This window comes from Aythya marila (genome assembly GCF_965140915.1).
Source record: "Aythya marila genome assembly, chromosome: 20".
NCBI lineage: Eukaryota > Metazoa > Chordata > Aves > Anseriformes > Anatidae > Aythya > Aythya marila.
In genome coordinates, this window is record NC_139061.1 from 4047846 (window position 1) to 4061548 (window position 13703).

At 56.2% G+C, this 13703-nt stretch overlaps 1 protein-coding gene across 2 annotated transcripts; it reads left to right on the top strand.

Moving 5' to 3' along the window:
* The first annotated feature begins 388 nt into the window (after window positions 1–388).
* On the top strand, window positions 389–9676 carry P2RX1 (purinergic receptor P2X 1). 2 transcript variants are annotated; one of them, XM_082776583.1, is made up of 13 exons: window positions 389–695; window positions 3171–3318; window positions 3784–3855; window positions 4130–4199; window positions 4502–4598; window positions 4965–5045; window positions 6192–6333; window positions 6813–6943; window positions 7250–7340; window positions 7882–7947; window positions 8468–8560; window positions 8896–8943; window positions 9141–9676. In XM_082776583.1, the coding sequence occupies exons 1-12, from the start codon at window positions 559–561 to the stop codon at window positions 8938–8940; spliced, it is 1173 nt and encodes a 390-aa protein (XP_082632709.1). In that variant the 5' UTR covers window positions 389–558; the 3' UTR covers window positions 8941–8943; window positions 9141–9676. The 2 variants fall into 2 exon arrangements, with proteins under 2 accessions (XP_082632709.1, XP_082632708.1); XM_082776582.1 differs by having other exon boundaries at window positions 9195–9674.
* The last annotated feature ends 4027 nt before the right edge of the window (window positions 9677–13703 follow it).

Below are 13703 nucleotides of genomic sequence, written 5' to 3' on the forward strand. Positions count from 1 at the left end.
GCAGGGCAACCTCATTGTGGGAGGGGGCCAAGCCGGGGTTCTGGCTGCCCCACGGTCTTGGCTCCCCACTGCTGGGGTTCAGTGCCCCCCCCTGGGGGTCCGGGTGGGCTCTGGGGGGTATGGAGCAGGACATGGGTTAGGGACAAGGATGGGAGACACGCAACCCCAAACATCAAGGGGGCAGAAAGGTGATGCCCTGATCGCACTGCCTAAAATCCTCCCCTGGACCCCTGTGTCCTTGCCCAGACCCCCTCTGCTCCCTGCTCCCTCCCTGTCCCCAGGGAGGGCCCGTGCACCCTCCCGCACCCGTCCCACCCCCGCTCCATGTAGGGCACCGCTGCACCCAGCCCAGCGCTTATAGGAACAGGAAACCCCGTCCCCACGCAGAGGAGGAAGCCCGACAGCCCGGCCGAGCACGGAGCAGCTCCGATAGCATTTTTATTATTATTTATATTTATTTATTTTATCTCTCTGCAAACAGAGGAGCGACGGCAGGCACGGCCCAACCCGCGCCGCTGCGAGCAGTGGGGCCGGCGGCGGCACAGCCCCAGCGCAGCCATGGGGCAGAAATGCATGGAGAAGGTGTCCTCCTTCCTCTTCGAGTATGACACCCCTCGGATGGTGCTGGTGAGGAACAAGAAGGTGGGACTGACCTTCCGGCTGATCCAGCTCATCGTCCTGGCATACATCATCGGGTAAGGCTCGCCGGGGCACGCTTTCCCAAATTAGTGCTTGGCCACCACGTTAGAAAGGAACGGGGAGGAAGGGGCTCTCAACACGAGGGGGTTTTGCCGATGGTATCACATCCCCTGTCTGTGGGAACCCCATCCTGTGTCCCGCTGTGGGGCTAAGCCCTGTGTCTTCCCCATCCCGGCTGCTCGGAGGCATGAGCCCTGCCCAGCCCCAGCGCTCGCTGAGCCGCCTCCAGCTGCTGCTCCAGCTGCTGGCCAGCAGCCTGAGAATCTGTTGTTATTTTTATTTTTCTTTATATGAAATAAGAGGCAGCTGGGGCCAGCGCGGTGATTTGTGAGACCCAGGCGGCTGCAGACAGGGCCATAAATTTCCCTGTCCCCTCCCCGGCTGCCGTGGGGCCGGGACGCGGCCGCGCTCCAAAGCCCTGTTTTGCTTTGCTTGTACGAGGCAGCCCCAAGAGCAGCTCAAAAAAAGGGCAGCGAGCTGGGCAGGAGGGCTGGAGCTGCACGAGGACATGTGTCCTCAGGTGCCCTGGGGCTCACAGGGCTGCTCAGAGCTGACTTTAGCCCTTGGGATCCTTCTTGTAGCAGGAGAAGGCACTGGGGATGTGGTAGTGAGAGGTGGTGGGGCACAGGGTGCCGCGTTATGGGGCTGGGAATGATGCAGAAATCGTCACTGTGCCCAATGGGCTGGAGCACCTGCACCTGGTGGACCCATGGTAGGAGGTTTGCACGGAGAAGGGGTGCCCGGCTGCTGTGGGTAGAGCAGAGCAAGAACTGGGGGGAAAAAATGGGTATTTGGGGAGCACAGGGTGGCTGGCACAGCACAGCAAAGAGGTGGTCGCACCTGGGGCTCCGAGCGAGCTCCTGGCAGCTGTGGGGGCAATCCCAGCTTCACCCCATCTTCCCTAGAAGGGGGGACAGCATCCCAGGGGCTGCACCATGGCACTGGGACCCCACATCGCCCCTGCCCTGCTCGCCAGGGCGCCCTCAGCCCAAACCACTCCTGCGAAGGGGGAACAGGCAGAGGCAGTTGCTTGCAGCAGGATTTCCGAAGGAACCACGGCTTAAGTAACCCAGCTAAAACGGGCCGGGCAGCAAGGAGAGATCAGCAGAAAAACCTGAAGGGGTGATGAGCAGGGGCAGAGGAGGAGGTGTTGCCGTAACTCCGATGGTTTTGCTGCCTTGGTGGGGTCGGGATGTCCTGCTGGACCCCGGCTGCTTGCATGTCACCACTGCCTGCCCTCTTTGAGATTAGCTCTTCCTCGAAAGCAAGCTCAGCAGGCAGATATTGATTTATTTGCAGTTATCTCAGCTCCGTGCCCCTGGCAGGAGGCACAGGATGCATGACCGTGTGGCCGCAGCGGGGACATGAGCGCGGAGGAAGGAGCGGCCCCTCGCTGCAGACAGCGCCGCGATAAGGCGCTATCGCTGCCAGCTGGGCAAGCTGCGCCTTGTGGCTTTGGCTTCCTGAAATGTTTGCATGCGAGGAGGCCGAGACGATGGCAGGATGGGGCAGGAGGCTGGGTGACACCACCGGGGGATTTCTGTCCCCTCGGCGGGGCGCAAGGAGGTGCTGGCAGCATGGGGAGATGCTGCCCTGCTGCCGGGGCTCGGCAGCTGGGATGGGGCCGCACCCTGCCCTCCCAGTATAACCCAGTACAGGTTTAAGGTGAAAAAGGCGAGTTCTGCAGCAGTGCCCCAGTTTCTGCCCTCAGCCCCGGGTGCTATTCCCTTGGCTCAGGACACCCATGGGGCTGCAGACCCCAAAGCACCGTCCCTGAAGGGTCCGGCAGCCGCAAGGCAGAGCTCCAGGCAGGAACAAAAAGCAGAGCGCTCCTTTTTTAGTGCTGGGAGCACTACCCGACATGGTCACTCACCCGTGTTTATAGGCTCCCCGAGTCAGACTTCATCCAGCGACAGCTTCTTTATGCCCTGGGTTAAAAAGTGCCAGGAGCTGGCCCCAGCGAGCCGGATGATGCGGCACGAGGGATGATGCCCGCAGCCCCTGGCACCGCAGCTCCCTGGGCGGGATGGGGAATGGTGGCCCTGGGTGGGGAATGGTGGCCCTGGAGGGGCCCTGGGCTCACCCATGTCCCAACCCCGGAGGCAGCAATTTGGGGAGAATATTAGTGCAGGGGATCAGAAGGGACTAGGTGGGCTGCTGAGTCCAGCAAGGCTTCAATCCTAAATGCTCTCCAGACCCAGCTCTACCTGCCTTCGCCTGCCCTCAGCCACAAAATGCATCCCAAACCCCCAGATAATTGAGCCTGCAGTGAGGGAAGGTCCTGCAGCTCCCATACACCATGAGCATGGGTGGGAGAGTTCAGCAACACATCCCCAGGCCCTCTAGCAAGAGGAAATTTGGGAGGTAATTGCAGATGCCTTGGAGCACAGGGCAGTCCTCGCTGCATCTGCCCTGTCCCACCCCATCCCGTCCTGCCCCCACTGTGCTCACCCCTCGCCTTCCTCCCCCAGGTGGGTTTTTCTCTACGAGAAGGGCTACCAGTCGCAGGACAGCATCGTCAGCTCCGTGTCGGTGAAGCTCAAAGGCCTGACGATGACCAACGAGAGCGTCCTGGGCCCGCACGTCTGGGACGTGGTGGATTACGTTTTCCCACCGCAGGTAAGGAGGCAGGAGGGGCTGGGGGGGCTGCTCCCACCCCGACCCCATACAGCAGGGCCTGGTGGGGTCCTTGGTGCCAGCTTTCCACGGGGCTACCCACAGCACAGCTTCTCCCTGGTGGAGAGCAGGGGGCTCCTGCCACAAACCTTTCCCCATGTTGTCCCCGGGGAGCGCCTGATGCTTGAGACCCCCCCTGGTTGGTGGGGCACATTTGATGCTGCCCCCACAAGGCTGAGGGCTCATTCAGTGCCTTCAGATGAGGGCAGCAAGAGGGGACTGGTGACACCACGGCTCCCAAGGTCACCACCAGCTTCCCAAGGTGGGACCCAAGGACACAAATTCAGGGTAGAAAGGAGCCACCCACCCAGCCATGCTCTGGTGGTTTTGGGGTCCCACGGGGAAGGGGCTCCTCTGCTCCCCAAAAACACCGTGCCGGCTGTCAGCTCCTTGGCTGTGTCTCCACAGGGGGACAACTCTTTCGTGGTGATGACCAACTTCATTATCACCCCTGGACAGAAACAAGGAACCTGCCCGGAGGTAAGCGCCCTGGCTCCCTTCAGTGGTCACAGCGTCGGTAACTCGGGGGGCTGAGGTGGTGGCACCGATGGAGTAATTCTCCTGAGAGTGAGAAGTTTAGTAAAAGCGGGAGCCTTAAAGCTTAAAAAAGAAACCCCTCACCCTTTTCCCTGCCGAATTCGGATGCCCATGGCTGGAAGCGGTGTATGGAGGAGGCTGTTGCCCCATGGAGGGACGGACAGAAGCCCTGGGGGGTGCTGGTGGGACACAGCACTGAGCGGCTTTCCCCAAACAGCTGCCGGATGCCGGGCGTTGCACGAGGGACAGCAACTGCAGCAAGGGGACCTACAGCCGCGAGGGACAAGGTACGGTAGCAAAAGAGGGTCCTACCCGGGCTGGCCCTGCTCTCCTCTTCCAAATGATGTCTGAGCTGAAAAAAAACCTTTCCTGATAAAAGGGTAATCAAGGAAATTAAACACTTCCCCTATACTTACAGCTTTCTAACAGCTAATTGGCCACAGTTAATTGCCCTTCTAATAAAGGGGCTATGTTTGGTGCTTTGGATGGCCGTGGCAGGGCTGGAACCACAGCCAGGTCCCCCAAATCCCGGTGTTGAGCTGGGTTTTCCCAGGACCCAGGGATGCGAGCAGCTCTCTCTGCCCCGCAGGGCTCAGGACGGGCAGGTGTGTGAATTTCAACAGCTCGGTGAAGACCTGCGAGATCTTTGGCTGGTGCCCTGTTGAAGTTGACTACCACGTTCCCAAGTAAGCAGAGATGCTGTCACCCTGTTTTGCACCTGGCTGGGACCAGAAGCAGTCGGTGTAGGGCAGAGCAAGCCCAGACTCTGCAGGTTGCTGCCAGGACAGCCCGGGTTGGTGCAGACCCTGTGGCTTTAGATGCTGCCTGGTGTCCCCAGGGGGTTGTGTCCCTCCCGGCCTGGTTTGCTCCTGGTGGCTCTCCCCTTCTCTGCTGGGTTCTCCACGCGTGGCCCAGCCGCCCTCAGAGCAGTCGTTCTCTGCCCACAAGCTGTTCTCCATCTCCAGCCTCCATGGACCCTTGTGAAGCACCTCTTGGCATATGCCAAGTCCTTTCCTCCTTGCCATGGACACGTGCCACCGCTTGTTTTTCAGCCCTGCCCTCCTGTCAGAAGCGGAGAAGTTCACCTTGTTCATCAAGAACAGCATCACCTTCCCCAGGTTCAAGGTGTCCAGGTACGGGGAGGGCTGGGGGGAGGACTTCTGCTTGGCCATGGCCCGGAGGGGAAATCAGGGGCAGAGCTGGGTGCACGACGTGGGGCTGTCATCCCTCACCAGTGAGCCCAGCTGCTGCCCCCTCCACCACCAGCTGAGTGTGCATCTAAGACTTATGACACCACCAGTCCCATAGCTGATTTGGGGCAAATTAGGAGCAGCTATTTGTGCTGAGCACGGTGGATTCCTCACTAAGCCAGTCGCATCCCCACTCTACAGCCGAGGTTAAACGCCCCAGCACGTGTGGGGCTGCCCCACAAGGGGTGGTGGGACCCTCACTGGCAGTGGGGTGAGGTGGTGGCGGGGGCTGCAGGGGGGACATGGCAGGGGACAGCAGGGCCTGGGAGGAGAGGGTGGCCGGAGCCAGCTGGGGTCAGGGGAGACTTCCTGCCTTTGATCGCTGCTGCTAATGAACTGCCGAGCAGAAGGGCTGGGATGGGACTGACCAGGGCACAGGGTTTGCAAAACCATCTAGGGCAGGGAGGCTTCGGGGAAAGGCTATTTTTAGGAGAAAGGGCAGAGCCGGGTGGCAGGCTGGACGTCATCCTTCCCTTTTCACCCTTTTCACCCTTTTCACCCTTTTCACCCTTTCTGGGGGAGATGGCAAAAAAAAAAAAAAAAAAAAAAAAGGCTGAGAGTGGGTGCTGTGGGATACACTGTTGGTGATTTGTCCTGGATGGAAAGTGTGCTGAGAGCATTGCTCGTGGGGGGAGGCAGCTGGGAGGGGTGGTGGAGGCCGCGGGAGGGCTGGGGGACGAAGCAGGGGCTGCAAAAAGAAGTGAGGGTGGTGAGTACATGCTGAAACATGGGGAGGGGCTGCAGGCAGAGCAGTGAACCCAAAGCTGATGTGGAGACACTTGTGGGAGAGCAAACAGCAGGGAGGCAGCCACACGGGGAGCTTCAGGAGGAACAGGGTGGGGTGGGGGAAGCAGGAGGAGAGGGTCTGTGCTCCGTGTGGGATGGAGGACGAGGCCTTGTGCAGCCTGACCCAGCTCTGACGTGTCCCAGCTTTGGGCAAGGCGTTGGAGCGGGGTCACACACACAGCTCCTTCCCCACCCAAACTGTTTGGCTCTTCAGGGCCTTTCCCACTCTGCTTTCATGTGCAGGCGCAACTTGGTGGAGAGCGTCACCAAGGATTACCTGAAGAAGTGCACGTACCACAAAGTCACCGACTCCCTGTGCCCCGTGTTTGGCCTGGGCTACGTGGTGAAGGAATCGGGCCAGAATTTCACTGTCCTGGCTGTTAAGGTACTGGATGTTCAGCGACGTGCCTTGGGACACAGGGAGGGGGGCATGGGGCCGGCTGAGCTGGCACCGCTGCGAGGGGTGGGATTTCCCAGGGCCTTGCATGGCAGTGGCAGAATTAAATCTCTTAAAGATGATGAATCTCCTCAGATGTGGCCTTTTCTAGTGTACTGATTGAAGGGGTTTAGTGATTGATGTGTTAAGCCACGGGGCAGGCAAAACTCATGGGCAAAATCAGGCAAGGAAGGGCCACAGAGATCATCGCTGCTCAGGACCGACCATGCCCCGGGTGTAGCATGGTGCTCAGGAGCAAGAGGGCATGAACTTCATCATACATCCAGCATTTAGGGCCAAAAGAAGAGTCTCAGCATAGGGCATACAGCCTACCGGGGAGCCGGGACACCCTGTAGCACCCAGGGGGGCCACCTACGAGGAGGGCTGGGGTGTCTCTGTGTCACCCGGTGCTGCTGTCCCCGCTGCAGGGCGGAGTGGTGGGCATCACCATCGACTGGAACTGCGACCTGGACTGGCCTGTCCGGCACTGCAAGCCCGTTTACCAGTTCCATGGCCTCTACAATGATGACAGTAACGTCTCGCCAGGCTTCAACTTCAGGTGAGGGCACCCCGCTGCCTCCCCAGGCAAGGTCTGAAGGTGAGGGTTTGGGGGATGCCACAGCACTCGGCGGGTGGCAGTAAATCCAGGACTGCTCTCCAACGTAGGTGCTGGTTTTGCAATGCCAGACAGCAGTGCTTGATGGAATGGGATAATGAAGCAATAACCCAGTCCCTCTGGGGTTTAGGAGAGGGTCAGGAGCATCCTCAGACCCCATCCTGCTCCACATCCCACCAAGGGTCCCAGTGCTGTGGGGTGGCAGACCCCCATTAACAAGCCATTAACGTTCCCTATCTGATGGCACAGGTACGCCAAATACTACAAAGAAGATGGGACAGACAAGAGGACCCTGTACAAGGTGTTTGGGATCCGGTTCGACATCCTGGTGAACGGCAAGGTAAGGGCAGCTGGGCACGGGTGTCAGCAGCACTGTAATGCAGCGCCGGGTCTCATGGGGCCATTGTATGGACCACATCTATCAGCTGCAGTTCAGCCTCTGGTTTTGTCCCAGAACAAACCCACTTTGGGAGTTTGCGAGGACTATGGAAGGCTGAAACCTTTCACTGACATTTCCAGAACACTTATGTTTATATTTATTTTTTTTTTTTTTATTTTCCCCTCTCTTTCTTCCCACTGGGAAAGAAGGCTTTCCTTGTGGTACTCCCACTGGCAATATTTAAAGAGTATGCATTCTTTCTTTTAGTTAAAAATACAGGAAGCAAAATAATTTCAACAAACCCAAACCAACCATATTTTTCTGTTTGACGAATGAGTTTAAAACCAGCTCTTAACCAGCTCCTGTTTCTCTGAGTTGTGGGAAATTTCGTGGCTGGAGCTGCTGCCAGGCTCCTCAGCTGAGCCCTACCTGTGGCTATCGCAGCCTTCTCCTGCCGCGAGCTCGTTGCAGCATCTCACCACTTCCCTCTGATTTTTTGCAGGCAGGCAAATTTGACATCATCCCCACCATGACCACAATCGGCTCTGGAATTGGTATTTTTGGAGTGGTAAGTTTGGGTGGTTTCAGCTCCTGTTTTGTGTCTGATTAGTGCCCTGGTGATGAGCAGGAGTGGGAAGGAGATGCCCAGTGCCCCGTTAACGTGGGGAGCAGGGACCCATGGCCATGGGCTGGAGGGATCCAATGTCCTGCTGGGCAGCCCTCCTGACAGCCACGTTAGATGCATTGCTAAGGGGATCTGAGAGGTGGTGAGCAGCAAGGCGCAGCCCTGAGATCCTGTTTCGTTATGATCCTTAAAGACTTTGGCACAACTCAAAGGGTGCGTGCGCTGTGTGTACCCAAAGGGGAAGCATTTAATTTCTGTTGAAATTGCCCGGTGTCAGTCCCAGCAAGCTTCTTTTCTGCCCTAAACGGACTTTTGGAGGATTCATGCTTTTCAGCAGCTCCACGCAGTGGGCTGAAGCAGAAGTGACCCCAGTTTGTGGGACAAACCCGGACAAACTGGGAGCACAAGAGGGCACAGGCGAGCTGGGAGGGCAGCCCCAACCCTGCCTGTGCTTTGGTTCAAGGCCTCTGTGCTCTGCGACCTGCTCCTGCTGCATTTCCTCCAAGGCCGGGACTACTACAAGCAGAAGAAATTCAAGTACGCGGAACAGGAGCCTGTGAGTACCAGCACATCCCTCCCTGCCGGAGGCTCTCGGTGGGTGAACGTGGGTGTGTGCCCCGAGCCCCTGGGGCTGTCCGAGGCTGGGAGCCGTGAGTCTCCCCTCCAAAATTTCTTTCTGCGTGACCCACTCACTTTCTGAGACCATCCCCGTGACCACAGGATGTTTCCTGTCCTTCCATAGGATATGAAAGCAGGTTCCCTCAAATTCACCTGAGAATAAGCTCGCATGCTGGGGGTTAGGAGCTGGTGCTTCCCGGCTGCTTGTTCCCCTGATGTTAGCAGGGGGCAGGTCTGTAAAAGAATTATTGTTTTCTCTTCTTTAACCTCCAGTCAAAGTCGCATAAGAAAGGGAAGGAGCTGGACAACACGCAGTGAGAGGTGAGCGGGGTTTCCCCAGCCCAGCTGGTGTATGGTTATGGGTCTCAGGGGGTTCCTAAGGCCCTAGAAGGGCGCAGGGTGGGAAACAGCAGTGGGCTGTAATGTCTGATGTGGCATCTATGCTTCCCGGGGCAGGCAGGATGGGGATGTGGGACGGACATGGGGTTTTAGGGTTTTAGGCAGCAGCATCTCTCCAGGAGGCAAGTTGCGGGCAGGACACCTGAAGCCACCACGCACCTCTTTCTCTCCAGCATCCACGCTGACCGACAAACCTGCACCTTCCTCCTCCTCCTCCTCTTCCTCTCCCAAAACACAGCCGTCATCCCCAGACCCAGCCCCAAGGCCAGCAGGAGCAGCATCCAACGCCAGCTCACGTGAACGCAGCACCCTGCAGCCAGGGCAGGATCTGGCTGGCCCAGTGCCCTGCATCTGGCAAGGCTTGCTGTGATGCCGGGGTGGGTGACACCTGCACGGGGCACAGGGGCCCTACACTTGCTACAGCACCCACAGGACCTCCACCAGCCCTGCCTGGGGTGCCGGGGCCGTGCTGGGGTATCCTGCACCCCAAGCCCTTAGAGGAGAGCATCGCTGCCTTCCCTTCCCCAGCAGTGCCCCTGAGTGGCTCCGGATTGAGGAGAGGGGAGTGGAAGGAGAGCTGGCAAGAACCATGCCCCAGTCCCCCAGCATGGGAAAGAAAGGGTTATTTTGTGAGAATGTATTTTATTAGAAAAAATAAACCTTTAGTTTTTCTACTACATCTTTTTGCAGCGCCCATGCTTGCCCTGGGCAGGATGTGGGGTACGCGGTGGTTTTCAGCACTGGGGAGTCTGTGCACGCAGGACAGCCCTGCGAAGCGGGCTGGAGCACCGAGCCTCTGCGAAGGAGCTGGCGGAGGCTCCCCCGGGCTCTGCCCTCCCGTGCGGGGCCCCCGGGCCTCTGGCCACGAGCACGGCTTCTTATCAGCATCGTCACTTGGGTTTCCGTCTCAGACAGGCCGGCTGGCGGGGAGCCACGAGGAGCTGCTGCCCTGCGCCAGCTCTGCCTGCTGCTGCCCACGCCAGCAGGGCGAGCAGCGCTGCCCCGCTCAGCTCCTTGCCCCCAGCTACCAAAGCACCCCGAGGAACCCCTGCCGCTCTGGGCTCTTTGCCCCCAGCTGCAAAACGGCCCCAAACAGCCCCTGTCCCACGCTGCTGGCTCTGCCCAGCTCTCGGGGTGCACCAGCTCAGACCTGCTGCGCTCTCTCTTCAAGGGTCTGCCCCCTTTTTTGGAGAAGCTGACATTTCGAAACTTTGCGAAAGCTGAAATTTTATCTCGGTCACTTCAGAACTGGATTGCAGCTGCCTTGGGGAAGTCAGCAGAGGGCCGTGGGGATGCTGCACCCACTGCAGGACGGGAGCGGGCACCAGCAGCACGCAGGGTGCACACAGTGCTCAGGGTCCTATGCGACATGGGCTGCAAGCAGCTGAAATTTGGCCATGAGGTCAGCAGAGTTAACGTCAAGCTGTCCATCCCCCACGAGGAGGTGATTTGCTCTCAGAAGGATGCCTCAACTTTCAAAAAAAATTATATTTTTAAGGTTATTTTTAAGGTTGGGTGTGTTGCTTTGTTTTTTTCACCCATTCTCCTGCTGGGAGCCGTCTGGTTGTGCGGTGGTGCAGCTCTCTCCAGCAAGCCGCAGCCAGCAGAGGGGACTGGCAGACCGCTTCTCACATCCACGAGGATCAGAGGCAGCGCAGCGACAGCGTTCAGGTTCACCTCTTGCACCCGCTTAAACGGGGTCGATCTGCAGGCAAAACTAAAAATAGCCAGGGCAGGGCTGCGGGTGGAGCAGGGCATTGGTTTTGGCTGCTTTATCTTTCAAGCTGCTTGTAATGCAAAGCCTCCGTTCTTTCCCAAGGAAGTATTAAAAGGCAGAATAGGAAATTAGGAGAAATGCTACTTGTAAACGATTCCCAGCAGTTGCTATTCAAAACCTCTGAGCTGGGATCCCTAAAAGTCCCAAAACTGCTTTAAACATCACGGGAGGGTTTCTTTTCCATGCCTGCTTTGTAAGATACACGATTTGGGGATCCTTGCCTTTGCCTTTCCCTCACCAAGCACCTCCAGCAGGACAAGAGGCTGTAATTCGAATTCTTTCACCAACACAAGCTCCTCGTCCAAGCCAGCGACCCCAGGGCCTGCGGCTTTCAGGTGGAGACCATGCAGAGCCTGGAGGGAATGCAGCAAATGTCTGCTGTGAATGGAAACCAGCCCCCTGTGCGGTGTGAAAAGGTCAGGAAAGCCCACGGCAACTGCTGGGGCCCTGCCTGGTGCAGGAGGGGCTGGAGCTGGCACTCAGGGGGGAGAGCGTGGAGGAAAGGCTGGCACGGTGCTCTGCTGAGCACTGCAGCTCCCAGCCCCTTCTCCTGTTGCCTTTCAGTTTGGTAAAACCCATGGCAAATAGCTGAATGCAGGATTGTAGGGAATAGTTAGAGGTCTGCAGATGTTAAGTGCTGAAAAATGGAAGTGATGAGAGGTTTCAGGTTGTCCCGTGAAAGCAGCTCCCTGCGGCGTGCTGGCAGCTTGGGGCATGGAGGCGTTTCAGCGCAGACCGCAGCAGGGGCAGGACCGTCCTCGCCCCTCGGTTCTGACCTGCTGGTGCTCTTATAAAAGTTCCCGTGCTTGGCACCCATTTGGCCATTTGAAGCTGTAAAAACATGCCCAGTGCCTCATGCAGATCTCTGACCTCTGAGCAGCGAGCACAACATCACAGAAACCCAACGGGACTTGGTCATCATGTGAAGACCCCTCAATGCCTGCTGTGTTGCTGCCTATTTGTGCTGTGACAATTGAGCGTGTTTGCTTGTTTGATTTAAAACTCTATTTAATTGAGTTTGGGATTTTACAGCATCATTTACCTATTAGAAAAGTCCTAATAGAAAAGTAACCCTCAGCAAATTAAGCACTGCCTCCCCTGAGCCAGGAGTACAGTGCTGCTGCTCCCGTGTTACAGAAAGGGAAGCCGAGACGCAAGCAAATAATTTCTGAATGTGAACAGAGACGTGGTGAGCAGCTTCTGCCTCCAAGCAGTTATTATTACTGGTGAAGGTTACCAGGTTGGACCTTGTGGTGTAAATGCCTGAAGTAACTAGGAAAATAAAACTAACATTCACATTTTTAAGGAAAAGGTACAGCATTGAAGAGGCTTTCAGGGTAGGGCATAACTGCTTTATCTGAGCGTTCCCTAGGCTCCCAGCCTTAGATGCTATCGCGCTGGGGAAACTTGGTGTGCTAGCTCTAAGGAACAGCACGGAGCATAGAGTGGAGTGGAGACACCACGGCTAGGCTCTGTAATCAGATGGGACCTCGATTGTTCTTGTGCACAAAGCTGCACTTTTTGCCACCCTAAGCCAAAGACCTGTCATGTTTTGACAAATGCTGTACCCTAGTGTACTTTTTGCTCATTATAATATCATTATAATACCAAAACACACCTCCATCCCAAAAGCTACCCGCCTCCAAGGTGCGACCACCCCTCACTGAGCATGCGCTCTGAATTCCTCGGAGCCTATTACTTTAAACGGAGACGGGAAAACTTTACACCAATCATAACTAAGATATGCTTGACTAGAGTCACTCAAGCTCCACCTAAAAGATAGAAAATAATATAAATTGGCCCAAGAGAAAGGGGATGTTAGGGAAGATACCACCGTCAGGGGAGATACCATCCCGAGGACAACATCCTTAGGACCTCCTGACTCTTGGGATCAGTCGACGGGCTGAGCCTCTCTTCCCCCCCCATTGGGACGCCTTTGGGTGAGATCTGAATACTTGCTTATAAACCTCTATAGAGTCTTTGATCCTTTTAACGCGTTTATTTCTAGGCTGCGCACCTGTAACATCTATAACATCTATAACACCTGTAACATCTATAACATCTGTAACACCTGTAACATCTATAACACCTATAACATCTATAACACCTATAACACCTATAACACCTGTGTATTTTATGCATACTTACTTGCTTTTGCAGACAGTCACTATCGCCGGCAATCCAAAAGAACCTGATTATCTGTTGCTGTAATAAACCATACTTGATTGCATTGTGATAACTCTCATTGAGTGCAACGAGGGTGAGGGTGGTTATCCGTGATAGTTCAGTGTTCTGAATCTAACCAGACCCCCAGGCGGTTAATGCATTTTTGGTGAATGTCCGAACGGACCCCCAGATGGTTAATGCGTTTTTGGTGAATGTCTGAACGGACCCCCAGGCCGTTAATGCGTTTTTGGTGAATGTCTGACTGGACCCCCAGACGGTTAATGTGTTTTTGGTGAATGTCCGACTGGTTCAGTAACCTGAATCTGACCGGGCCCGTAACGGTTAATCAGCTACACCCCTTAACGCGACAGACCTGCAACAAATTTATCTTTTCCTCCCCTTGGGCTTGGTTACTCTGACATAAATCAAGTGGCACAGCTATTCTGGAAGGGAAATTGCAGAAAAACTTATTCTGCAATAATTGTGCTGGTTAGTGATTCTGCAGAGATGAGGGACGGTATTGCAACCTCTGCAGAGCTGGCAACATTTAATCATGATGTTTGCGCACAATTCCCAGCACAATGAGGCCCTGATTTCCACCTGGTGCTTCTAGACACCGTAACGATGCAAATTAAAAATGATTAACACTAAAAAAAGAGGCGGCCCCTTCCTCCACAATCCCTGCTATCTCTAAGCGCGCTCATTCCTTCTCTGGCAGAGCGGGCTCCTGGTTATTTTT

Excerpts from the sequence above, each read along its gene's own strand:
- P2RX1 (XM_082776583.1), top strand. The coding sequence starts at position 559 with ATGGGGCAGAAATGCATGGAGAAGGTGTCCTCCTTCCTCTTCGAGTAT. Across the intron at positions 4,200-4,501 it reads CTACAGCCGCGAGGGACAAG|GGCTCAGGACGGGCAGGTGT; the intron begins GTACGGTAGCAA and ends TCTGCCCCGCAG. Across the intron at positions 6,334-6,812 it reads TCACTGTCCTGGCTGTTAAG|GGCGGAGTGGTGGGCATCAC; the intron begins GTACTGGATGTT and ends TCCCCGCTGCAG.